At 40.0% G+C, this 27,773-nt stretch overlaps 1 protein-coding gene across 5 annotated transcripts in view; it reads left to right on the top strand.

Annotated features, from left to right (window-relative positions):
- NNT (nicotinamide nucleotide transhydrogenase) overlaps nt 1–27,773 on the top strand; it is a 95,337-nt gene that overhangs the window by 7,583 nt on the left and 59,981 nt on the right. For 4 of the 5 annotated variants that reach the window (XM_082836079.1, XM_082836081.1, XM_082836080.1 and 1 more), the window contains exons 2-7: nt 253–456; nt 5,509–5,738; nt 8,042–8,259; nt 12,048–12,135; nt 17,074–17,162; nt 20,925–21,112. In XM_082836079.1, coding sequence (XP_082692205.1) covers nt 306–456; nt 5,509–5,738; nt 8,042–8,259; nt 12,048–12,135; nt 17,074–17,162; nt 20,925–21,112 — 964 coding nt within the window. In that variant the 5' untranslated portion in view covers nt 253–305. Of the gene's footprint in view, nt 1–252; nt 457–5,508; nt 5,739–5,762; nt 7,164–8,041; nt 8,260–12,047; nt 12,136–17,073; nt 17,163–20,924; nt 21,113–27,773 lie in introns of those variants that run through there. The other variant, XM_082836083.1, reaches the window with a different exon arrangement.

The raw sequence follows: 27,773 nt of genomic DNA, 5'->3' as shown, positions 1-27,773 counted from the left end.
TAGTGAGTTTATAACTACAATTTAAGTGGGAAAACGGATTCCAAGTTTTTAATACCTGAGTTAGAAACAAACTTTTGAAGCATCTTCTGTAAGTAAAGGACTTGGCAAATAAATTCATTGTAGATGCCCACATTTAACTGTTATTTTCCAACCTCTTTGAATTAGCTTTTTTTTGGTTTTTAATGTTTTTGATGTACGAAAGGCAAAGTATGTCTTTCTCAGCACAGAAATGTTTCGTTTTCTTTCCTTTAGTGATTTACCTTCAAGGAAATTGGGGATTCAGAAAGTTGGGAGCTCCTGTGAACATGGCGAACCTACTGAAAACAGTGGCGACTGGCTGTTCCTGCCCTTTCCTTAGCAATTTGGGGTCCTGTAAGGTTCTACCTAGGAAGAAGGATTTTTTACGAACATTTCATACTCATCAGGCGCTGTGGTGTAAAGCCCCTGTAAAACCAGGTAAAGTCTCACTTCACGTCATAGGAGCCAATAGATCTCCTGATGATAGATAAAATAAGGCATGCAGTTTTACAGCCCTGTGTTTGACAGTGATCATTTTGAGTAAAAAACGAAATGAGTGCTTTCTTATATTTTCCATGCATGGAAGTTCCTGACTGTCAGTGCTAACAGAAAAGAAAATATAATAGAAAAAAAAAATGTCAAATCAGTTGAGTTGTACCCAGGAAACTATTGCTCATAGTATCCATTTCTCCTAGCAGCTCTTCCTCTTTCCTGGTGGGTGTTGGGGAATTGTACATATATGGCTCAGCTATGCTCAGGAATTAGGAACTAGGTGTATTAATTGATCTGCATTAATGTTTCTTGATTTAGTAAATGGCAACTTCATCTCAGTTGCTCAGGTCAGAAACCTTGGAGACATTCCAGATCCGCATAGTGGGTATAGGTCAGCTCTACCTTTTATCCAGAATCTCTCCTCTTTTCACCATCACCACTGTTATCATCCTGGTCCAAGCCACTACCATCTGTCACCTGGATTATTGCATTAGTCTTCTAAGTGGTCTCTGCTTTCTACTTCTGTCCCCGACAACAGTCTGTTCTGTACATGACAATGAGAATAATCTTTTTAAAATGAAAGATCATGTCACTCTTCTATTCAAAATTTGCAACTAGCTTCCTAGGTCACACAGAGTAAGAGCTGAAGTCTTCCAGTGGCCTCCAAGGCCTTCCTTGCTAGGACCCCCACTTGCTTGTGTTCTGGGGTGCAAGCCGGAAGGAGGAGAGTGTCAAAGGGGAACCTTCTAAGCTGAGTCAGATCGCTTTAGGCATCTTGCCCAGAGACCCTCCCAGCACTCTGTCTACACCTCATTTGCCAGAACTCAGACAGGTGGCAATATGTAGCTCTAAGGGAGACTTGGCCATTTAGTTTTTTTATTCTGCGTGGCAACATACTCAAATAAAAATAGCATTCTGTTATTTTTAGGGGAGGAACAGCGTGGTTATTTGAGAGAAACCAGAAGTCTTTGCCAAATAGAATAATTCCCTTTTTGTTTGTAGGACTATTTGTACATTAAGGCCGCCTAAACTGCTAGGTTTTTTGAGTTTTTTTTTTTTTGCGGTACGCAGGCCTCTCACCGCTGTGGCCTCTCCTGTTGCGGAGCACAGGCTCCGGATATGCAGGCTCAGCGCCATGGCTCACGGGCTCAGCCGCTCCGTGGCATGTGGGATCTTCCCAGACCGGGGCACGAACCCGCGTCCCCTGCATCGGCAGGCGGACTCTCAACCACTGCGCCACCAGGGAAGCCCCAAGGTTTTTTTGAGTTCTTATGTCTGCCTTTTGTAGACTTCACAGCTCTTTTCTTGTTCTCTCATGACAAGTCACTGTTGGCAGGGTATCTGCCTCTGAGAGCCCTCAGCCTTATCTTCAGATTTTTTTTAAAGTGTTCTGAAAAGCCAGATTATCCAGTGTGATAAAATTGTGTATAAAGTAAAAGCCAATAACTACACTGAGCACATGGGAATTGTCCTTGTGAGTGAAAGCGCGGACTTCAAGATCTCTATATCAACTATGCATAAGACTTTTCTTGTTTGTTTAACTTCTGGTTCTTGACTGTTTCCTAGATAATTATTTTTTACCTCTAAAAGATGAGGGTCCTATTTATTCCGTAATATAACCACACTTTCATTACCACATTGAAAAGCATGAAAAGTAATTTCAGTCAGTATTCATATTTTCTCAATTTTTTCTTTTCTTTTTTTTTTTTAACAGTTGCTTTGTTCAAATGGTGATCCGAACAGGGTCCATGTGTTGTATTTGCTTGCTCGTCTCTTAGGTCTCTTTTGGTCTGTATGTTCCTCTCCTCTGTTTTCTTTTTAATTTATTTGTTGAAGAATTTAGTTGTTCTGTAGAATTTCTCACATTCTATCTAGGTTTAGCTTATTGAATTCCCTTGGTATTATTTAACCAGTTTCTCTGTCGCTTGTATTTTCTGTAACATTTAGCTAGAGCTAGAGGCTTGATCAGACCCAGGTTTGCTTTTTTTGGCAAGTGTACTTCATAGGTGATGCTGTGTACTATCTGTTGCAGCACATCAAGAAGATTCATCAGTGATTTTAGATGCTGTCAGTGTGATCCATCTATTGTGAAGTTCTCATCAGCTTTTCACTCAAACGCTGTAGCAGTCATTTGATGGTCATTAAGTAAATCCGTGATTTTATCAGGGGCTTTAAAATGGTGATATTCTATCATTTTATCTTCATTTATTAGTTAGAATTTTTCTATTAAAAAATCTTTCCCTGTATTACGTCATCCCTTGGTATCCATGGAGAATTGGTTCCAGGACTTCCCGTGGATACCAAAATCTGCGGATGCTCAAGTCCCTTCTATAAAATGGTGTAGTATGTGCACATAACCTCCACACATCCTCCTGTACACTTTAAATCGTCTTAGGTTACTCATAATGCCTAATACAATCAAGTTTTGCTTTTCAGAACTTTCTGGAACCTTTTTAATATTTTTGATCTGTGGTTGGTTGAATCCGTGGATACGGAGGGCCAACTGTATTTAGTCACTCTGAGATTGTACTGGAAGGGTGGGTAGATGTTTGATTATTTTCCATTATTTACTAGTTTTGCTAATCAGCTGGTTTTCTTATGTATACATTTTCTACTTCTGCTGTAACAGATGATCACAAACTTACTGCCTTCATATAACACAAATTTATTATTTTACACTTATGGAGGCCAAAGTCTGAAATGGTTCTCACTTCCAGAGGCTCTAGGGGAGAATCTGTGCCCTTGCCTTTTCCAGCCTCTGGGGACTGCCTGCACTCCTTGGCTCATGGCCTCTGCCTCTGCCTTCCAGTCCAGCAGGATAACATCTTCAAATTATTCTTTGCCTCTGACTCTTCTGCTTCCTTCTTCCACATTTAAGGACCCATGTGATTACATTGGGCCCACCCAAATAATCCAGGATATTCTCCCTGTTTCAAGGTCAGCTGATTAACAACCTTAATTCCATCTGCTACCTTAATTCTCCTTTGCCATGTATTGGATTCTGAGGATTAGGACATGGATATATTTGGGAGACCATGATTCTGCCTATCACACCTTACTTTCTCCCCAGTTGACCAATGAAGCTTTTAGAAAATATTTATTTATTTATTTATTTATTTGCGGTATGCGGGCCTCTCACTGCTGTGGCCTCTCCCGTTGCGGAGCACAGGCTCCGGATGCGCAGGCCCAGCAGCCGTGGCTCACGGGCCCAGCTGCTCCGCGGCATGTGGGATCTTCCCAGACCGGGGCACGAACCCGTGTCCCCTGCATCGGCAGGCAGACTCTCAACCACTGCGCCACCAGGGAGGCCCAGGAAATATTTATTTTTTGGATTTTGAAATATTTATTATTATCCTGAACTCATGGATTTTAACATCTTTAGATGTGTTTTACTACATTGCAATTAATTATCTTTTTGATGCTCAAATTGGCTCATATTTGGCCAGCGGAAGCCCTTTGAGGTTGGATCCTAAATCCTTTTGATACGACTTCATTTGTCTTTGGTAGGACCTAGATAATTTGAGGTTGTCAGATAAGTGAACTCCAGATTAGTTTATGTGGTTTAATTTTGCACATTAATTCAAGATATTTGCCAGCTTTCAATTATTTTCCTCCCTCTTCTTTTAAGTAGAGAGCAAGATTCAGCATATGTTTGCCTTTGGCCTACTGTCAATTATTACTGCTTAAACAGTGTGGGATCTAAGACTGTATGTCCAAATGCAGCTATTTTAGGTTGATTTAGTCTCTCTAAGGTCTCAATAAATTACTCTGTAGAGATAATTTGATTTATCTTTTTATTATATATATTCAGAGTTTAGATTGCTAGAGTGGGTTTTCTAAACTTTAGTAAAACTTATATAGAAGCAGACGCTCTTCATTAAAAAAAAATATCTGTTTGTGTCCATATATTGAGTAAAACAACAGAAGAAACTAGTCTACTTTAGCTAAGTCTGGTCTGAACCATATATAAATAATTTAACTCTGTGTTATACAGGTTCTTTTGTGTTGCAGGCAACACAGTCACATCATGTTATATTTTGTGATGAGGGTTTATTTTTATTTTATGGATTCTTGGGAAGTATGGGAGCCCAGGAAACCCTTCATCTACTTCTTGGAAAAGTGGGATGTTATTCTGGATTTCATAGCCATGACTCCTCTGCATGTCCACTACTGATGTTTCTACTGTTGTGGCTGCTGACCTCCCTTTGATTATCTCATGGCTGTGTTTATGAATAGCTGCTGCACCATTCTACTCTCTTTGTCCTTTTCGGTGGGTCTTGCATCCAAACTCCCTTTGAGAGAACCTGATTGGGTTGGATAGTCATTGGCCAACATGGAGTGTCCTCAGGCAGAGTTCCTGTATAAGTCATCTCATGGACTGCTGGTTTTCCTTAGGTCTGGCCTGTAGACTGTTATCTCTGACCCAGCTGCCCACCCCTGGTCTAATCAGTTGTGGCCAAGAATGGAAGGTCTTAAGATACAACACTTGGAAATCTATGAGGAATTGCCTATTTGCCAAGAAATTGCAATTGCCAAATTGCCAAGAAAAGGACTTTGGGTGTGGCAGGCCATCAAAGTGTCTAGTGTAGGGTTGTTTTTCAAAATAGTTAATTACTTCTGTCTTCCTTAAAGGTAAAGACCAGGAGACCATAAACCTGAGAGGGTTAGTTAGATGAGTGGGGTTAGCCTGCTGAGTGGCCTTTCAACGTATTTTTCCCTAAGAATAAGCTAAGCTAGTTACAGGCCTTGAAGAGAGCCATTTGGTTAAATAAAATATTTGGGTTTTCAGGAGAGTGGATATAAAAATTTCTAGTCATCTTATCAAAAAAAGTAAAAAAATTATGAGTATGAATCAGGAACATCATTTTGAACAGCAGCCTGTATGTGCAGTATATTTTGAACAGACTGCCCATTTCTGCTTTCTGAACGGTATTATTAAAACACTGGCTTTTGGTGGTGTTATTTACCAAATTTTTTTTTTTTTTGTCTTTGTTGTAGGAATTCCATATAAGCAACTGACTATTGGGGTCCCCAAAGAGATTTTCCAAAATGAGAAGCGAGTGGCATTGTCTCCTGCTGGCGTTCAGGCCTTGGTCAAGCAGGGTTTTAATATTGTTGTGGAGTCGGGTGCTGGCGAAGCTTCCAAGTTCTCAGATGATCACTACAGAGCAGCAGGTGCCCAGATCCAAGGGGCGAAGGAAGTGCTGGCTTCTGATTTGGTGGTCAAAGTAATTATTCCTTTCCCCCTTCCATTTATGGCATGCTGACTTTTCTAAATCTTCTTGTAGAAAGATTAAATTACCTCTTCTATGCTTATAGTTTTCCATACTTTCAAATGATGATTTTTTTCTCAAAGAAATGGTTGCATGTTGTGAATATTCTTCATGTTCCAGTAGAACTTTTGTCAGGCAATGTGACCTATATTTAACCATGAGAAAAGAAGAAGTGATCTTCCTTTTTACATTTGCTATGTGGAAGTGCCCTTCTTATTGCCTAGGGAAAATTTGCAGTGCATGGTTCCTATATGTCCACAATACCCTCAGGTGAGTGTTTAACTGCTTCTAGAATGGAAAGGAGGCATGGAACTCCTCCTGGGACCGAATGTAGAATGATCTTCTGATACCTTGAAGGAATAGTGATTTAACTGACGTAGGTACTATTTCTAGAGAGGGAGGACTATTCTGGAAAAAGCAATGTTACAAATAAAAAAGCAATTTTACAAATAAAATCTTAAGTAAAAAATCATGTAGAGAAAAGAGAGACTGTATCTGAACGTTAACTTAAATCCTAAGCCTTCTGTAACCAAGGCAAGTAAGGAAGTATGGATTAAATAAGCATGATTATCTGGTTAAAATAAGCTGCTTACTTTTTCAGGATAGACCCGCTTTTTTCCTACATTAATTTCTAAGGGGAACTCAATCACGTCGTTTTTTTTTTACATACAGTCCACTGAATAACTTGATAGGGTCTTAAATCATGTTTTTTGCAGAGACACAAAACTTTTCTTCTATAGAAAATTAATAACAATATGATATGGAGATAAATAGTAATTCAGTTTAAGTTTTTAAGTGTTTAGGTATACTGATACTTGGTAATGTAACTTGGTATAATAAAAGAGCTTAGAGAAAATAGAAAAATGAGTATAACCCATTGTAATGTATGTTATAGGGACCAAAACCTTTTGAGATGTCCCACAAAAAAGGATTAGTAGGGTGCACATAAGTTTTAGAAACGCTCTGTGTTCCTTTTAGGGATTCACAATGCGTATGAGCATGTTAAATGCACTGAGAAATCCTATAATAGAAAAACTTAAGTAACCTTATACTCGTACTAATAAACTACTTGATCTTAGGGTCTCTTTTTTGAGTCAAGTCTGTTAATATCCTGAGGAACTAGAGACCCAAAAGCACCTTCAGGGAAATGTTCTAGTGGCTTAACTTGCTCAGATGTCAGCAGTCTCAGCTGAGCATTTGATAGGGGCCAGGAGAATTAATTCAAAGTTGTCCTCTAATTTTTATTAAATCTACATTATAGATTCTCACTGAGGAAAAATAACCTTGTCAGAGAGTCTTAATTAAAGTCCAGAACCTAAAATCACATGCATCACCAGATCAACAACTGAAATGGGAATAACAGATAAAGGTGTCTCATAGGTAAATTGAGATGAAATGCTGTGAAATGACAGTATTGACCCAGTGTTTGTGTTTCTGTTTCCTTTTAAAACATAAGTCTCAGAGTTGTTTTCCTTTTTCTGTGCTTACTAGCCTAAAAGCACTATTGCTGCAAATCGGGAGCTAATGAAATCATATACTTTAAGATTGATTTTAAACAGGGATGTGAAACACATTTTAAAACACCTTTTTAAATGGAATTTTAAAAAAGTTGGCTTGAAAAAGTGGACGTTTGAAACTTTCAAGCATGTGCAGTGTGTGTTCATTGACTGATACTTAACAGAATATATTGTAGCTTTTTGCTTAAACCCAATTCAGTAAGGCTACTAGTTTGAGTTGTGTTCATCTATAAATATTCTTCTGGAATTTTAAGGTGACATAAATTGATACATATTACCATGGATATTTTAGTTTATGTTGTTCTTAACTTCTCACCACTCCAAATGTTTGTGCTTGCCAAAATTAACAAGAGTTGATTCTTTGAACACACAACAAAAACTTCCTGCCTGTTTATTCTAATATGTCTTAATTTTACCAGAGTAATACATTTTGGGAGAACAGGTTTGTTGTAGAACCTACATATTTTTTTACTGCTCTACCTGTCATTATCAAACCTGTCCCAACACTATTTCCAGGTATGTGTGCTCCTTACTCAGGACCAGGTCATAGGTTCAGTGAGATGATCGGTGGCATAGATCTTTGTGTGCTTTATTTTGTTTAGGAATTGAGTCAGAAATTTATGCTGAGAGATTACTTCTGGAGTGTTATTTCAATCATGGCATATTATTTTAATTGTTTTGTTTACTTAAAAATATTATAAAGGCATTTACATTTTTAATTGGTGATGACTTTTTTCTTAGGTGCGAGCCCCTATGCTTAACCCAACGTTAGGTGTTCATGAAGCTGACCTTTTAAAAACATCGGGAACACTGATTAGTTTTATTTACCCAACCCAAAATCCAGACTTGCTAAATAAACTTTCCAAAAGGAAAACTACAGTTCTGGCGATGGACCAGGTTCCAAGAGTCACAATTGCTCAGGGATACGATGCGCTAAGCTCCATGGCCAACATTGCTGGGTAGGTTGATTCTTTTCCATTCCAGCCGAACAAAAGCACAATGGTACTATAGAAACACTCTCACTGTAGCTCTTCTCTCTCACAATGATTTTACTTGTAATGATTGTTGGAGATTGCAGCCTTCTGAGAGTGCACTTAAATTATTTTTAAGACTTGTATTGTTTCACAGTCATCAGTGGGAAATGGCTCTTCACTTTGCATGCTATTGTACACTACTTTTTAATATTCATGGGGAGAAGGGAAGTAGTATTTCCTTCCACCAAAGGAAATGACTTTTTTTTAAATGAAATGCAATATCTTAATATCTGTTTTCATGAAAAACTATGGTAAGTAAACCATAGTGTTAGTAATTTCTAATTATCCAAAAACCTTAATATAGTGAACTCATATTTTACTGAAGTCGATAGCAAGGGTAGTGATAACAATTTAGAACAAATGATTTAAAATTCACATAGATCTAGTACTGCTTTTTAGACTGTTAGTCATAAAGGATGAGAAAGGGAAAGGGTGCAATGTAGAAAGTCTTATTTTTAGTTTACTAATTATAAGGCTCCTGAGTCTATGCTAAGAAAGTACTTCTGACTTCCGAATACATAATGTCCCAAATTTTGTTCTTTGGAATTTATCTGTACTTTAACAGGGATACACTGTATTTCATGTGTGTGTGTATATATGTGTATATTTTTGTATATATTAGGTTGAAATTACTGTTTTTTTCCTCAGTTTTATTACAGTATGACTGACATAGAACATTGTATAAGTTTAAGGTGTAAACAATGATTTGCTATATATATATATATATATATATATATATATATATATATATAGTGAAATTACTACCACAATAAGTTTAGTTAACATAAATTGCTGTTGTCATAGGGTCAGAAATGGTTGGATATTAGCAGTTTCATATGGTTCAATCTAATATATACATATTGGTAGATTTACCATTTTAATTAGCTTTTACATAGGTAAATATAATATTTACATAGGTAAATATTATAAAATATATATTTTATATGTAATTTTAGCTTTTACATAGGTATTATGTAAAATTAGCTTTTACATAGGTAAATATAATATTTACATAGGTAAATATTATAAAATATTTAATGAATAGGGAAAATGCATGCGCTTGAGGAAGTTTCATCTGGTGTCAAAACCCATATTGATAACTGAGGGCTAACTATGGCCAAGATGGCAGTAAACTTCATTCGCCCACCAGCACTAATTCATTCCCCATTGATTGCCTGGACCACTGTGTATAAAAGAATTCCAAGGCCCAATCAGCTCAGAGGAATGTGGCTCTGACTGAGTAACCATGCCTGCCACGGGGCAGGGATAGGAATAACTATGTGAGTACAGTGTATTGCTGACTCTGCCTGGAGAGTGGGAAAAATCTGGAAGTCAGATGATGCTTATGAAATCAGCTCATCTAAGAAGCCTGTTGAATTAGATTTTAAGCATGAAAACTATTAGTAGTGACAACTTGCTAATATGAATGAGGCACCGACAAATGAAAATGTTTAAAAAATAAAACGGCGCATGAAAAAAGACTAACCTGAATAGACTCTTAAAGCTAACACATGAACTGAAAGTTTTCTTAGGTTTCATATCTTAGATGTAGCATATCAAATGTGCCACAGATTCCACTTTGGGTTTCAACTTGTTCACATTTGATATAAATGAGATGCAGTAAACGAAAAGGACAAGTTAACAACACATTTTGTTGTCCTTATGTAATATGGCAAATGGTTGGTTTGAAGATATTTCTTGTGATGTGAATTAATACTAAGGGACAAAATAAACTTTTGTCATATTTCTTTAGTTTCTGGAAGAGTTATGCAATATGGGACTTAAAATTTTATATAGGAAATGTACAACGTAAAGTTTTAAGGGTGCTGTTGATTTTTGTCATGTGAAATGCACATGTGTGAAAGGTTATCCCCACCGGTAGCTCTAGATCAGTGGTTTTCTGCTGCAGAATCTTTTGAGCAAATGAAATATGAAGCAGTATAAACAAATCCAGTAAGAACAGAGTGGTCTTCATTGAATTGAGGGATGGAAGGGTGTCTAGAAACATTCTCTCTCTGTTCTCCATCCCAGCCACAATGGCCCCAGAGTTGGCTGAAATTTGAACTTTTGGGGATCCAGGGACACAGTTTAAAGAATCACTGTCTTACGTCCTGAGCTGGTATATGCAAAAGGCATAGTTTGAGATGAATCACCTAGTATACTTACCCATACAATGTGTGATAAATCATTATCTAACTCACACACACAGCTGTATTACCGTGAAGACACCCTCCTTCTAGTTCCCTGATGTTCATTCTGAGCCTTTTTGCTTTCATCAAAAACAGCCCCACTTTTATCACCTTTTCCCACTATCAACGTTTTCTTGTACATTTCCTGTGTAATCAGTCTCATTTTTGTTTTTTTCCAGTATAACAACTGAATCTTTTAAAACGTTAATTCCAAAATTAATTCCTTATAGTGGACTTTGAATCTTTGCTCTCTGAAGATTCATGTTTGCTCTCTGAAAATTTCTATCACTTGGATTCAAAACTAACAAATAATGTAATCATTAAAATATTTTTCTGCTCTAATATGATTTAACTTAAAGTAATAGTGGTAACTGTTCCATGCTTTTGCATTAATTATTATATCAAGTATTATTTTACAAAAATATGACCAGGGAAAGGGTTTTTTTGTCAACTAGCAGGTGGATCTTATCATAATATTTGCATTATGATATTAATCTTTGTATCATAATGTTAAGGTAGACTGTGTTACTGAGAGTGTGCAAAAGTGCCTTTTAAGTATAAAATAATAGAATGAAATTAATGTAATAGGAAATGAAATTAGTGTAATAAAAATATCCTATTAAAGAAAAGGTGGTATAAATTACTAGTTTTTGATACATAGAGCATTTCTTTAGCTAAAAACATATTTACCAAGCACTTATTGTAACAGGTTTTATGATAAGGGCTTTACCTGCATTATATCATTTAGTCCTCACAACACTAAGAGACTCTTTTTGTTCCCATTTTAGAGATGAGAAAACAAGGATTAGAGAACTAAAGAAATTTGCCCAAGGTCACAAAGCTAGTTAGTGATAGAACTTGGACTTGAACTGAGGTCACTCTGTCTCAAAATCCCATGGTTTCAACCATTAGAGATCAAGGGAAGTGTTTTTTGTTGTGAGGTTGGAATTTTATTATGTACAAGCATATAGCCAATCCAATTTTTTTAATTTGAAAGATTTTTTTCCTCTATTATATAAAGACTACACAGTCAACAAGGAAAATTTGAACAATAAAGTAAAACAGAAAGTTTGAAGTATCTGTAGTCCCAGCTGCCAAAGAAAACCATTGTTAGCATTTTCTTGTCTTCCCTTCATTTTTTTTTATCCCAACTGAGCTTCTGTAGTGCTCATTACAAAGAGCTCAGAGAGCGTCACGGGTAAGAGTGTGCCTCTGTAGGCAACATGCCAGGGTCAGACGTTTGGCTCTGCCATTTACTAGCTGAGAGACCTCAGTCAAGTCTCTTCACCTCTGTGTGTCTGTTTCCTCACCTATAAAATGAAGATAATAGTTATACTTATCCATAGGATTGTTGTGAAGATTAGGAGTAAGCATATATACAGCACTTAGAACTGTTTTTGACAGATAGTAGTCACTATAAAAATGTTAGCTATTATTCTTATTCTTTAATAATTTCTCCCATATAAACTTAAGTTCTTTAATTTTATAGAATTACTTATCCATTTATTTTTCTATTTTCTTAAGCTACAAGGCTGTTGTACTAGCAGCAAATCATTTTGGACGTTTTTTTACTGGTCAGATCACAGCTGCTGGAAAAGTTCCTCCAGCTAAGGTAGGTAAAACTTTAATATTTCTTCATACTATGAATTAGGCAAGGGTATTGTAGTTTTTAAATAGTTATTTAAATAGTTATTTAAATAGTTATTTAAAATTTTTTTGTTTGCAAATTATGATGTTCATGTCATATACAAATATATGGCAGAACCTCAAAGCTACTTAAGGTTACTTGATAACAATGAATTTTGACATTTCTGGAAGTTCAATTTTTTTTTTCCTGTTTTTCACTTTCTAACTTGAATTCTTAAAGGGATTTTGGATGACTTGTTTATTAGTAATTGTTTAAAAAGCCTCGTGATACATTCAGCAAATTCTCAACTTCCCAATGATTGTGACACATGGGCTCAGGAAAGACTTGGTTTTCTCACTTTTTGCCAAATTTTGGGTCAAGAGGACAGGAAATAGTAGGTGGTATAATCAGGGTGTTTGGCAGGGGGAAAGGGTGCAGTTTCTTTAATCTATATTGAGAGCAGAGAAGAGCAGTTGATGAGAGGTGGTGGTGGCTAGGTGAAAGAATCGATTATGCTGTGACCCTTCGAGGCCACGGACCCTAAATAATAGTGTAAGCCTTTCAGCAGAGTATAGGAAACAGGACCTTAAACGTTGTCATCTATCTGCAGAGTATACTCTGTAGGGTACAGTTTACTTGGTGCTTCCTGCTCTTAATTACTTTGTTATATCAACCCAGAGCTCTCACACAAAATAAATCTCCTAGAAAAAATGAAAAAAAGATAATAGCAGCTTTGAGAAATCTAGTTATACATGGCTTTAAAAACAAACCAGGTGAGGACGGTGGCACGTGGTTCAAGTGGAGGCCAGAAAACTTAACAAGAGAGTATGAGCAAACAGCACAGAGGTGTGATACGTAAAGTGATTACATCTGACTTCTTTCTCGGGATCGTAAGAAAAGGTCTGACTCTCATGGTGGCCAGAAGTTGGCTGCTGTTCTTAGACTGGCTGAATGCTTTGATGCACAAATCCACTACTCAGTTTTGGTTAGAATCTGTCTGGAAGGTGAGAGGAAAGCTGTTAATATAAGGGATTAAAAAGTGAAACAGAAGACAAGAGGTGTAAAGGAAGAAGAATCAGTCAGCTTTTAAAAGGTGGAAAAGTGACTCTCTTTACTGAAAATTTAAATTGCAGCTTAAGGGATTTTAGTTACATGTCAGAAAAACTTTCCTGATATTGAAGAATTGGACAATAGATGGACTTATCAAGGTAGATTGCTTAGGGACTTCCCTGGCAGTCCAATGGTTAAGACTCCGTGCTTCCACTGCAGGGGGTGTGGGTTCAATCCCTGGTTGGGGAACTAAGATCCTGCATGCTGTGCAGCACAGCCAAAAAAAAAAAAAAAAGTAGCTTGCATAATATTTTATTGGGGTTTCCTTTAAACATGGAGTGTTCTTACATGTCTAGAATGAGCTAAAATCAATCGGTTGATGGCTTCTGATGTGCCAGGCACTGTTCTAGTAGCTGGAGATACGGCATGAACAAGGCAAAAAAACCCCTGCCACAGAAATTTACACATAGTAGGGACCACAGCGAGGAGATAAATAAACCATCAAACACATACGGGATGTCATTTTAGATATAAAAGAAAGGAACAGCATGATATGGTGGTGAGTCATAGGAGCAAGCTACTGTAGTTAGGGTGATGGGGAAGGCACCTCTGACATTTGGTTGGGACCTAAAGGATGGGAAGAAAGAAAGCGGGGTTCAGGATTCTAGGCCAAGGGAATAGCACACATAAAGGTGCCGTGATGGGAAAGAATTCAGTGCTTCTAGGAGAGTGAAGAAAGCCATTGGTGTTCGAGTGTGGTGAGCAAGGTGGAGAGTGATCTGATGATGTGGAGCCTTTCTTCTAGGTCATGTTACAGAGTTCAGAGCCTCTTTTTTTAAAAAAATTATTTATTTATTTATTTATGGCTGTGTTGGGTCTTCATTGCTGTGCGCGGGCTTTTCTCTAGTTGTGGCAAGCGGGGGCTACTCTTCATTGCGGTGCGCAGGCTTCTCATTGTGGTGGCTTCTCTTCTTGCAGAGCGCCGGCTCTAGGCGCGTGGGCTTCAGTAGTTGTGGCACGTGAGCTCCGTAGTTGTGGCTCGCAGGCTCTAAAGCTCAGGCTCAGTAGTTGTGGCGCACGGGCTTAGTTGCTCCGCGGCACATAGGATCTTCCCGGACCAGGGCTCGAACCCGTGTCCCCTGCACTGGCAGGTGGATTCTTAACCACTGTGCCACCAGGGAAGTCCCAGATCCTCTTGCAGATGAGGGAATGTCTGATTTAGGATTGTTTAGGAAAAACTCCACTCTTGCTCCTGTGTCTCTCCTTAACTTTCATATAGAACACTTCACTTCTGATACTTCCAGTCACCAAATGTGTGGGGATTTTCCCCACACCAAGCAATTCTGTGACACCAGCTGGGTGCCCTACAATTTCACTTAATTCTGAAACTATCTGCGTGGAGATAGCATCAGATCTCACAGGTTAAGGACTCAGGCCCACAGGACTGTCCCCACCCACTTTCAGATGCCAGTCACAAGTCTAGGTTGTCACCTGTGCTTCTGACAGGTTGGCCGTAAGTCAGAGGTTCCCACAACCTGCCTTGGGTTCAGTTAATTTGCTAGAGGTGCCCACAGAACTCAGGAAAACAATTTACTTCCTATTTACCAGTTTATTATGAAGGACTATGATAAAGGATGCAGATGAACATCCTGTTGAGAGAGATGACTAGGGAAAGGTACGTGGGATGGGGTGTGCGGCTTCCATGCCCTCTTTGGACACCATTCCTGGAAGCTTCCGGAACCTCCTGGAACCCTGTACTTTTGTGATTTTTATGGAGCTTCATAACGTAGGCATGATGGATCATTAACTCCATTTCCAGCCCCTCTTCCCTTTTTGAAGAATGGATTCTGTGTCTTAAATCATGGGGTCTTTTGTTATTTCTTCTCTTTTTTTTTGTTTTGCGGTACGCGGGCCTCTCCCTGTTGTGGCCTCTCCCGTTGCGGAGCACAGGCTCCGGACGCGCAGGCTCAGCGGCCATGTCTCACGGGTCCAGCTGCTCCGCGGCATGTGGGATCTTCCTGGACCGGGGCACGAACCCGTGTCCCCTGGATCGGCAGGTGGACTCTCAACCACTGTGCCACCAGGGAAGCACCCTCATTGTAGTTTTGATTTGCATTTCTCTAATAATTAGTGATGTTGAGCATCTTTTCATGTGCCTGTTGGCCATCTGTATGTCTTCTTTGGAGAAATGTCTATTTAGATCTTCTGCCCATTTTTTAATTGGGTTGTTTGTTTTTTTTCCTTTTCTTTTTTTTTTTTTGCGGTACGTGGCCTCTCACCGTTGTGGCCTCTCCCGTTGCGGAGCACAGGCTCCGGACACGCAGGCTCCGTGGCCGTGGCTCACGGGCCCAGCCACTCCGCGGCATGTGGGCTCTTCCCAGACCGGGGCACGAACCCGTGTCCCCTGCATCGGCAGGCGGATTCTCAACCACCGCGCCACCAGGGAAGCCCCTGCTGTTATTTCTTGATTCAGGATAACTTGGCCCAGTCCTATGACTTTTACTTATTTTCATTTCATTTTTTTTTTTTTTTTTAGTGGTGGTGGGGCTTCAGTGTGTGGAGTGGGGATTGGTGCCTTGGAGCCCAGCAGCGTCTTGTTCCCTCTGGTCCCTCTTTGTCCCCTTTCTTGTAGACTCCCCAGAGAAAGCATTCCCATTAAGATCAATTCACATAATCTCTGAGACACTGCCCAGGGGTCACCAGAGCAGAGTTCCACTAGCCTGGTCTTCTTAAAGAGGCAGAAAAAGTGGGCGTGATGGGTGGGTGGGAATTTATAAACTTCTCAGTTTCTGTGGGTGACTTTTTTTTTTTTTGACTGCGAAGTATAATAGGTCTTTTCTCTGGAAGGCCCATTCCAGATGACATTGTTCTTAGTTTGTTTCTTAGAAGGCGGAGAGACTCTTGTTTCTGAGGAATTCTATGATTTTCTTGGCTCTGATCCTTCCTTGGTTAGGGAGATTAGTTACATTGCTTCGAATTTCAGGTGCAGTTCATTGAAAGTGGATCAAAATTAGGTGGTTGGTCACCTGCTGTTCCTTTTAGAAGCTCAAAATAGGAGTAGGTGTTTCACCAAAGTTGTACCCGTCTTTGAAACTTATTTTGATATTTTATGAACATAGAAAACCTTAAAATTTGAGAGGGGAGAGGGAGCTAGAATACTATAATATATAGTATTAGTAGAAGTAGCTTTGATAGTGTGGGAAAGAACCTGTCAGTCTTTAACATACATAACACTGATGGTGCTGTATGTAGCTTTTACGCTGAGATGCTGAGTGTCACACTAGATTTAGTGAAGTTTTTGGCCTTTGCCATCAGCTTTACAAAACTTTTTAAAACAGTGGTGGTCCGGGGGAATTCCCTGGTGGTCCAGTGGTTAAGAATCCGCCTTCCAAAAAAAAAAAGAATCCACCTTCCAATGCAAGGGACTTGGGGGTTCGATCCCTGGTTGGGGAACTAAGATCCCACATGCCGCGGGGCAGCCAAGACCCCACGCGGCAACTACTGAGCCGGCGAGCCACATCTAGAGAACCCGTGTGCTGCAAATACGGAGCCTGCTCACCACAACTAGAGAGAAACCCCTGCGCTGCAACAAAGAGCCTGTGAGCCGCAACAAAAGGTTCCACATGCCGCAAGGAAGATCCCGTGTGCTGCAACTAAGAAAGAAAAAACCCGAAAAACAGCCGCGGTCCAGGTACAGAGTAGCCTATCCACACAGTACATTTATTCAGGGCTGATCATCGCCACCAGCACCACCTGTTGTATTACTGCGTGCTGACTGTGTACCTGGCCCTGAGAGTTACTAGCGGATGATTTTACATAATCAGTTGATCATGAACTTTATTTAAAACATATGGGTTCTGCCTTCTTTCCTAGATTCTGATAGTCGGTGGCGGTGTGGCAGGGCTGGCCTCTGCAGGTGCAGCAAAGTCGATGGGTGCGATTGTTCGGGGATTTGACACAAGGTGAGGGCTTTACTAGTGATTGCTGTTAAGGTAAAAACGTTTTGTTTTAGGTGGATGTTATGCTTTCCTTTTGCAAATTGAAGTAGCACGCTGAAACTGCTCTGTAAGCTCTTTTCATTTAAAAATGTATCCATTTGTTCAAAGTTAACTCAAAGTGAAAATGTATTACTTAGTGGAAAAAAAAATTTAAGGACTCAGGCCCAGTACAGCAGAAATAATTTTTAAAAGTTGCAAATGAACCGCTCACACTCAGTCTTGTATTTTCATGTAGATTAGCAATGGGACCAGCGTTCTCTGCATCCTGACTTTCTAACATGTTGCTCTACTGTGTTTTATTTCTGCTCAGAATGTGTTTAGTCACTAGGTAGGGCATGAACAAAGATGTTTGTGAGTGTGAAGAAGGGGAGTAGTATGGGAGACATCTTGGAGAGCAGACTGGGGTGTTGGGGGGTGAGGGATGTGCTCGGCATCCAACAGACGGAAGCAGATAAAGCTGATTGGGCAGCAGTAGAGCTGCCAGGTGAAAGTACTTGATTATGTTCATTGCATATTTCTTTAAAGCAGACGTATCATCATTTTCCTGGAATTTCTTTAAAGAGAAGTTCAATTAAAATTGTTCTTCATTTCAGAAGATACTAGCTTTTATTACGTGCTTATTGAGTATTATTATCATTTATGTGTTCTAATACTTTTTTAAGGTTGAAACATGTAGTTAGTTATTATCAGTTGAAGTCAGTAGAGGAGAAATACCATTGCTAATCTTGAATATAGAATGATGAAAAAGAAATGCAACCATTCAAAGTTAAAAAGAATATGACATTTCAGAGTAAAGACTGTTCCAATAGAATATGGTTTACAGTGCTTACCGGGAGTTTAGAGGGGTGATGTGCTGATAAAATGCTGTCTTGCTGAAATGAGAAAAGGCATTTCTGAAGTAACCAGGACACAAGCCAGGGATAGCCACAGTTAAGCATGTCATTAGTCCTAGCTTTTAATTTTTAATGTTTGCAGATGTGAAGTTATTGAAGACCCCCCAAATCTGGGAAAAGTAGGTTGTTCAAGTTTTCATTGTAGTGGACAATACTATTAAAGTGGAAGTGTATATATTTGACTTGGAGATGATGTGAAACTCAGTGTTGAGTTAACTACTGAGAATTTATAAAAGTTATGTTGATGTCTTTGGTTTAGATTATGTAGAGAGTAGACAGCTAGAATATAGCTGTTGCTTAACTTCAATTTTATTTACAGTTTATTAAGATAAGTATACAGTGAAGAAAGATGTGGCTGATGTAATGCTTTTCTTATAATTATAGCTCATTAGTTAATCTAATCACTATCTTGAGACTGGGGGTTAGTATCATGTTATAAATATGAAATCTAAATACATTGGAAAACACACTTGGTTATAAATTCTTGTTGGAAAACTGAATGGTGTTATTTTCAGTTAAACATCCTAAAAACTTAAGGACAACTCATTGCCTAGCGATATTATATGGGTGTGATTTTCTAAATTCTTTCAGACAATAACTAGGAAATTCCACTCATTGCCTATTGTCTCTATTACAAAGTTTATAAAGTCTTTACTTTCCTTTTTTGGTGTGTATTCCAAAAAGCTTTATTTGCAAAAACAATTGGCCGGTCAAGAGCTTTAGTTTTCAGATACCTGTACTAAATGCTTACTCTCTTCCAGGCATTGTGCTCTATGCTTTATTTTATTTGTTCTTTATTGTAAGTATATGAAATAGGAATAAATGACCCTATTTTACATAATGTTAAAAGAAATATAAATCAGTTTAATAACTTATCCAGTTTACTTTCTTTCTGATTGTAAAAATGCTTATTCTCCCAATTCAGAAAAATATAAAAAAGTACAAAAAGTGAAAATAAAATACCCTACAACCCTGCTAGAGATAACTATTAACATTTTACTATATATGTTCCCTTTTCTACACATTAATTAAAAATGTAATTTTACTAATAGTACTATTTAACTTACTTTTTTACTTTTTTTTAACTTAGCAGTAGGTCATGAAGCTCTTTACTTATCTGCAAATATATTTAATGGCTGCACAAGATTCATTGTATAGAAATACAGTGACTTGGGGCTTCCCTGGTGGCGCAGTGGTTAAGAGTCCGCCTGCCAGTGCAGGGGACACGGGTTTGATCCGTGTCCGGGAATATCCCACATGCTGCGGAGCAACTAAGCCCATGAGCCACAACTACTGAGCCTGCGCTCTAGAGCCCGCGAGCCACAACTACTGAGCCCACGTGCCACAACTACTGAAGCCAGCACGCTCTAGGGCCCGCATGCTGCAACTAGTGAGCCTGCGTGCTGCAACTACTGAAGCCCGCACGCCCAGAGCCCGTGCTCCGTAACAAGAGAAGCCATTGCAATGACAAGCCCGCGCACTGCAATGAAGAGTAGCCCCCGCTCGCCACAACTAGAGAAACCCCGCATGCAGCAATGAAGACCAAACGCAGCCAAAAATAAATAAATAAAATAGTAGACATTTCTAAAACTTTTTAAACCTGTATCCCTTTGAGTAACACCAACTCAGATTGGCCTAAACTATAAGAAAATGTGTTATCTCTCCGAAGTGAAAAATCCATGGAAAGGACTCCCTTTTGACACTAGAGGCAGCCGCTGGTCAGTGCCATCCAGGACCAGGTTCCTTCTATCTCTCCTCTCTGCTGTCCTCAGCTCTGGCTGATCCCCCCTGTGGTCACAAGTTGACCTCCGCAGGCAATCTGGGATACAAGCTTCCTTGTTCAAGTCAGCAGAAATGGAGAGAAGCTCTTGTTCATCCATGCCTTACCTTTTCTGCCCTGCCTTCATTATCCCACCTCTGTGTCTGCTCCCCGACCATGACAGTTGCCAGGGGACTGATGGGCTCAGTCCACTGTTACCCAAACTTCCGTTAAGGCAAGAATTACCTACAGCTCTTGCTAAAAATAGAGCTCCTGGCCCCTCTGCTGGAGATTGTAATTCAGTGGGTCTCGGAATGGGCCTGGGAATTTGAATTTTTAACAAGTGCCTGGAGCGATTGTTGTCGTTAGGGAGGTTTGGGATTCACTGTAGTGGGATGGATGTTGGTGAGTTAAACACTGTCCGCCACAGAGCTGAGAGGTTTGTTGGCTCTGGTTTCCCAACTAGTGCACAGAACTTGGCTAGCATTTACTTATTTATTTTTAAACTGAATGTATTTTTACATAAGTTAAATGTGTTGGCTCTTCACATTTTGCCATTTATGCCATTTATAGATCACTTTTCTCAAACACAATTTAATGAGGACTAGGGGCAAAAATCACTTTGTAACAATATTTCTAAATAAAAGAGTCGTTTATATGGGAAAAGTCCCCATAAGTCAGAACATTTACAAGTGAAGACCTCAACTTGAGTGATTTCAATGATGTCAAATCTGAACGTAGGTCAGATCTCACATCATCAACAGTGGGACTACTGTCAAGAAACTCTACTAACTGATGACTGGAGTTGGCAGTAGTGAAATTCCTTTTGTAACTTAACTAAGTAAGAGTTGGAATTTCCTATAGTTTTTTTTTTTTTTTCCAGAAAAAGATATTATCGTAAGGGTGTTACCTGCCTTTAGAAAAAAAATTCAAACGGTCTGGTCAGAGACCTCAAAAGAAAGTTTCTACTTTTGAATACATAGAGCTTTCTTAAAAATGTGTATGTAAATGATGATCTTGATTTCTGTATTAGGGACCTGAAATGACCACTGCTTTCCCTTCAATAATCACCAGGGCCGCAGCTTTGGAGCAGTTCAAGTCTCTGGGTGCTGAGCCCTTAGAGGTGGACTTGAAGGAATCTGGTGAGGGCCAAGGAGGATATGCAAAGGAGATGTCCAAAGAGTTCATTGAGGCTGAAATGAAGCTATTTGCTCAGCAGTGCAAGGAGGTGGATATCCTTATCAGCACAGCACTTATTCCAGGTGTGTCATTACATCAGTGGTTATCGATAAAGCACTTTTACTAATGATACTTTAAAATGAGGGTGAATAATTGTTTAACGTTTGCATTTCTTTAAGTAAAGATTGATTTACTTTCTAGAGAATGAGAAAGCACATGAAAGGCAGAAAAGACAAAATCACTGTGGCCCCTGGACAAACACGGTCATTAATAATTTGTATATTTTCTTCCAGTCTTCTGTGTATTTTTATCTATGTTCATAGATCATATTCTGTGTACAGTATTATATTTGTAAGCAGTTTGCTTTGTTTACACCCTTGATAATTGTTTTTTAATTTATTTCTGTTCTCTTTGTTAAGATACTACATTTCTATTGTAGGAAATCCAAACAGCACTGAAAAATATGAAAGAAAAAGTACAGATTGGAAGTTCTACCAGAGTGACCATTATTAATATATATTTTTTAAAATTTATTTATTATTTTTAAAATTTTATTTATTTATCTTTGGCTGTGTTGGGTCTTCCTTGCTGCGCGTCGGCTTTCTCTAGCTGCCGCGAGCTGGGGCTACTCTGCGTTGTGGTACGTGGGCTTCTCATTGTGGTGGCTTCTCTTATTGCGGAATATGGGCTCTAGGCGCGCAGGCTTCAGTAGTTGTGACTTGTGGGCTCCAGAGCACAGGCTCAGTAGTTGTGTTGCACAGGCTTAGTTGCTCTGCAGCATGTGGGATCTTCCCGGACCAGGGCCCGAACCCGTGTCCCCTGCATTGGCAGGCAGATTCTTAACCACTGCACCACCAGGGAAGTCCCATTATTAATATTTTGATGATCTTTTTTTTTTTTTTTCTTTGTATGCGGGCCTCTCACCGCTGTGGCCTCTCCTGTTGCGGAGCACAGGCTCCGGATGCGCAGGCCCAGCGACCATGGCCCATGGGCCCAGCCGTTCCGCGGCATGCGGGAATCCCCCGGACGGGGGCACGAACCCGCGTCCCCCGCATCAGCAGGCAGACCCTCCACCACTGCGCCACCAGGGAAGCCCTGATGATCATTTTTTTATACATGAGAAAGAGAGGGGGACTTTGTGTGTGTGTATATATATTTATGGAATTTCCCGTATATATTTTTTACTAAAGGTTATGATGCTTTGTTACTTTGTAATTACTTCCTTTGACTTGTTTGGTCTTTACAATCAAATCATGAGCTCTTTGATGGCAGCAATTACTTTTTAGTCCTTTACAACATCCTCTTCTAAAGAATAGATGCTTGATGTCAAACCAGCCAGCATTTATTAATCAGTAATAAACAGTAGCTTGATCTAGCAAGATTTGGGAGTGAAGAAACTCTCTACCTTTTATATTCCTATCTCCTCTCCTGTCCTTTGCTTCTGTTAGTGAATAATGAATACCATGCTGACTCTAATTTTTTTCCCTTTCTAAAAGAAAGTGGGCCAGATAATGAGAACTTACAGGGTTCGCGTTACTTGTGTTCGATCCTCCTAAAGGAGCCTTGCTTTCTCTAGGGGACCGTGGAAAATTAGGAGAAGCTGCTTTGTCATGAGGTTCTGGGAAAGGAGAAGTCCTCTTCTGGCACCCCCTTCCCCCAATCTGGCTAATATACACCCAGGGGCAGGAAGCTGATTGGCAGCATATCTGTGAGCTTGTGGGGGAAAACGTGCCTTTCAGGCTCTTCTTTTTGTCCTCTGTTTACCCATGTGATACCCAGTGGGTGAGCTCTTCTCTCCAGACATCCCCATCCCACCGGAGCTGGCTAGATGAAGCAGACAGCGGGAGAGTGACATGGGCTCAGCCCCTGGAAGAATCTGTGTGTGTGTGTGGAAATGAGGCTGGGGTTGGTTACTGGAGGTGGGTGCAGATCAGACAAGGCAGGGGCCACAGGTGGTGTTTGAAATCTGCCAGCGACAGTAGGACTCATGGACAGGTGGTGGCAGGAGAGCACTTCAGGGTTCATCCTTTCCTTTTGTGGTGGTGGCTTCTGGCTCAGCTGTTGCAGGTGGCTTTGAAGGAAGGATGGGGTGGCTTTTGCTGTAGCCACCATTAGACCGTTGAAAGGTAGTTGCCTGTTGGGGAGATGAGCTGGGAACTGACTGGATGTAACAAGTGGCCAGTAGAGGGTGCTAAAGCATTTACTCATGCAGTAAATGGTGAAGCCCTGAAAGCCCTGAAGCTAGTAGTTTTAAATCATTCTCTTTATAAAGAACTGAGTAGAACCACAGACAAAGAAAACAAACTTATGGTTACCAAAGGGGAAGAGGGTGGAGGGATAAGTTAGGAGTTTAGGATTAACATATACATACTACTGTATATAAAATAGATAACCAACAAGGACTTACTGTATAGCACAGGGAACTCTACTCAGTATTTTGTAATAACCTATGAGGGAAAAAGTCTGAAAAAGAATATCTATATCTATATATCTATATATAAAAACTGAATCACTTTGCTCTACACCTGAAACGAACACAACATTGTAAATCAACTAAACTTCAATAAAATAATAAAAAATAGAAAAAATAAAATATATGTCACTAGGTTAAAAAAAGAACTGAGTATACTTTGGATATAGTATATAGAATTATTATTGATGGTAAATCTTAAAGTAAGTTATAGAACTCAAGACTTCTTGCATAAAACACATATGGACTTTTCGGACCTACCCCCCATAGTATCTTTTTTTTTTTTTTGAACAGAAAAAGGGCATGTGAACAGTTGACTAAACTTTAACTTCTTATTTTTTATAAGTAGTTTACAGTAAGTGTACCTTAGCAGCAGTTCAAATTATATGATAGTGATAAAGAGGACTTGTTGAAGGTTTACGAGTCTGTTCTGCTGAGCCTTTCCTGTTTTCAGTCTTTTCTGAAGCCATCTGGTCAAAGCACTTTAAACTTGCACAAAGTCCCTGACCAGTGGATTGACCCAGAGTTCACACTCACAAGGCTGGTCTGAAAAGCACCTTTCTGTTACTTTTTTGGTAAGTCCCCCAAAAGAGAAAAGCTAATTTGAATATAATAAGGATGAAGATGATCTTTCTAAAGGTCTTACATATCCCTAGGGGACTGAAACTTGAAAACCTCTGAGCATTAAAAAAAAAAAAAAAAAATTGAAAAGATTATATAAAGGTACACATGCCCTTTGAAAAACAGTGTCCTTGGCATTGTACCCTTACTGGTGTTGGTCCTGAGCCTTTGCATAAGTCACGTGATGGTGTGTCTTGCTCCTGAAAGACTCCTGGAGCAGAAGTTGTTCTAAAGTTTTCCTTGAGTGGATCCAAAGGGGATTAAGTTAAATGTCAGAAGTTCTCCAAGTGGCGATTCCTTAGACCGAGATCCTCACGGCTGTACTGAAAACCTGGCGTGGATAAGAACGTTGAGAGAGGAACATGGGCAATGAGCTCGCTTCAGGTAGCAATCCTGTGGAGCTGGTAAATTTTCATTCCTCCTAGGCACACGTCAGTCAGTGGGCTTGGACACACAATAACGTTGTACTCATGAGGGTCCTGGGTAAAACGAAACGTTTCTGTAGCTAGCTACTAATTATGCTGCTGGTGTCTTGTACCATTGTCTAGACCCCCTCAATTGGGTTGGGCGATGGATGCAGGGCTAGCATTTCACTTAGTGCAGGTAACTTCAAGAGAGGGCCTAGCGGACAGTCTCATTTTGTGGTGCTGTGCCCACGAGGGAAAGCTCCCAACCTTCCTGTCCAGCTCTGTGACCTTTAGGGTTACCACTAAAAAGTTTGGCAGCCCCCCTCTCTGATAAAGTTCAGGCTGTGCTCATAATCTTTTCCAGTAAACCTTTTGAGACACAGGAGATTTTTTCAGCATTCTTATTATTCTGAAACCCTTTTAGAGAGACTTTTCATAGACTTGGAAGGTTTAATCAGGAAGAAACTGAATCAGGTTGAAAATCTAATTCGTAAATTAGGGATTACGGGGTGGGGGTGTGAGGAGAAATCACAGTGGTTTAGCAGTGACTGTGTGTTAGGCAAATTTTGCCTAAATTCCTGTGAGAATTAGGAGTACTGTGGGGCACACACTAAATCTACCCTGAGACAACTTTCTCCATTTAGAACCTTTCCTGATGACGCCTAATTAAAAATCATAAGCATCATAGGGTCATCTGGTTTTCCTGCTCTCCCCGTCTCCACCTCAGGCCCTGCCCTCATTTCGTAATTGAACCATAGCTACTGGAAAGCCTGGGGTTTTGTTTAGTCATGACAGTAACGTGGACCACTCAAGTTCCCAGCATCATTAGGTAAAGGCATCTAAAGTCCTCAGGATTGGATCACCTCCCCTCCCTCCCCACCCCACCCTTACCGGTGCTCTAAATTTTGCACCCTTTGGTAAGGTATTTCTTGCCTTTCAGTTTCTAGTCCTGATTGAGCTTTTGGATCTCATGTGAAACTCATGTCTTGCTCTCTGGGCCAGATTTCAGTCACGCTCGCTGCTATTATCTCCTCAAGGAGGCCAAGGACTTTCAGGCCTTGCACGTATTGTTCCTTCTCTTTGGAATGCTGTCCCTGCCCTTCCCTGCCTTTTTTTTTTTTTTTTTAACATCTTTATTGGAGTATAGTTGCTTTACAATGGTGTGTTAGTTTCTGCTTTATAACAAAGTGAATCAGTTATACATATACATATGTTCCCATATCTCCTCCCTCTTGTGTCTCCCTCCCTCCCACCCTCCCTATCCCACCCCTCTAGGTGGTCACAAAGCACCGAGCTGATCTCCCTGTGCTATGTGGCTGCTTCTCACTAGCTATCTATTTTACATTTACTTATAGTATATATAAGTCCATGCCGCTCTCTCACTTCGTCCCAGCTTACCCTTCCCCCTCCCCGTGTCCTCAAGTCCATTCTCTCGTAGGTCTGTGTCTTTATTCCCTGCCTTTTGAAGTCCTTCTGAGCTTAGTAGTTTCTCCAGAGGTCCTGCTGTCTCCTGCTCCGTAGTAAACCCTCTTTTTTCGGCATTCATAGCATTTGCCCGTACCTCAAATTCCAGTAGTTCTCAGTCTCACTGCCCTTTACTTGCCCTGTCTCATCTCTGCCACGAGGGTGCTTACCAGGGAGCCTTGTGTACAGCTGTGGCTCAGCAGATGTTCCTGAGCTAATGTGGGTTCCTTCCTTAGTTCTCAGTTGGTACAATCCCTTTTATTTTTCTAGTGCCATCCAAGAAAGAACACTCTTGGATAGGAATACTGCAGAGGCTAGTTTAAGACTGGGAAGCTAGCTTTCTTAAATTTTCAAAAGTAGGACACTTGCCACGTTTGCAGTTTGAGGTGTTGAGCTAGGCCTCTCAGGAGATAGAATTAGGAAGTAGTGGGAAGGTCTGTTCAGGAGTTAGAAAGTGTCCTATCAGCCAGGAGGGAAGATATTCATTGCTTGATTATAAATTATGATCCCTTAGGCTGTATATCTTTGGGCCTCTTTTTAGGTATGATCCAGATTAGGGTAACAGTCCTTTTTATTTTTATCTATATCAGATAGGGTCTGTAGTATACACCCATCAAAGGAGCTTTGTGGCAATTTTGCATGACTCTGGAGAATTGGGAGGGAGTGTTTTCCCTTGATATACAAGGGCCTTACACATGTGAGACCAAACCTGAGGGATCTCACAGTCTCCTGGAAAATCAACATTGGTTTTGCATTGGATGCTGCCTGTCTCTTTGAAGCCATCTTTCATATGAAGTAGAAATATAGTACAAAAGAGTAACTTTCCATAGTAATTTTTTTTTTCTTTGCGGTACGTGGGCCTCTCACTGTTGTGGCCTCTCCTGTTGAGGAGCACAGGCTCCGGACGCGCAGGCTCAGCGGCCATGGCTCACGGGCGCAGCTGCTCCGTGGCATGTGGGATCTTCCCGGACCGGGGCACGAAGCCGTGTCCCCTGCATCGGCAGGTGGACTCTCAACCACTGCGCCACCAGGGAAGCCCTCCATAGTAATTTTCACACTTGTTCTTTTAGGCAAGAGAATAATTGATATAGCAGTATACTCTTTGTTTGTGAAACTCCACAAAGATAATATTGTTTTGATGACTACACAAGGTCTTTCTCTAAAGTAAAGCTTTATTTTTCAGATTGTTCTTTTCATTCTGTAAACATTGTGGTCTTACAGGACAGTGATAGATCAGGGATTTTCAGCTTTTTTTGAATTATTTAACTTTCTTTTACTGACTAATCTGATTCATCTACCATCCTCTCCTCCTTTAAATGCATTGTACGATTGTATGGAATTTTGTAATATTTCTTGTACAGAGTTTCATTTGTTTTGAGAATTTGGAAGGGCAGAGAAAAATACTTAAATGTTGCAACATCAAGGGTTGGTAACCACAGGCTGTCTATACACGTCTTGGTAGCTTTCAACAGAGGCAGGGCAACTTGTCCTTAAGAGGAAGATGCCAAGACTGTGGAGTTTTCCATCGTCATTTATCAATCTTGACTATTTAGAGTGTGTTTGGGCACATTTAGTGAGTGACTGGGCCAAATTTAACAGATGCCCTGGTAGGAAGATTTATGGCCCAGAATTATCTCCTGGTTTGGTCTGGTGTTTCTCCCAAAGTATGTTGCAAGATTGGAAAGCACTGTGCTTCCCTCTGTGGCAGTCCCTGAGTTGAAAAGGATTGGGAGGCTGAGGCTGTCCCGTCTCTGGTGAAACAGCACCCGATAGATAGAGTTA

This window comes from Leucopleurus acutus (genome assembly GCF_964270905.1).
Source record: "Leucopleurus acutus genome assembly, chromosome: 3".
NCBI lineage: Eukaryota > Metazoa > Chordata > Mammalia > Artiodactyla > Delphinidae > Leucopleurus > Leucopleurus acutus.
The sequence above is the reverse complement of the archived record's forward strand: the minus strand, read 5'-3'. Positions and strand labels throughout refer to the sequence as shown.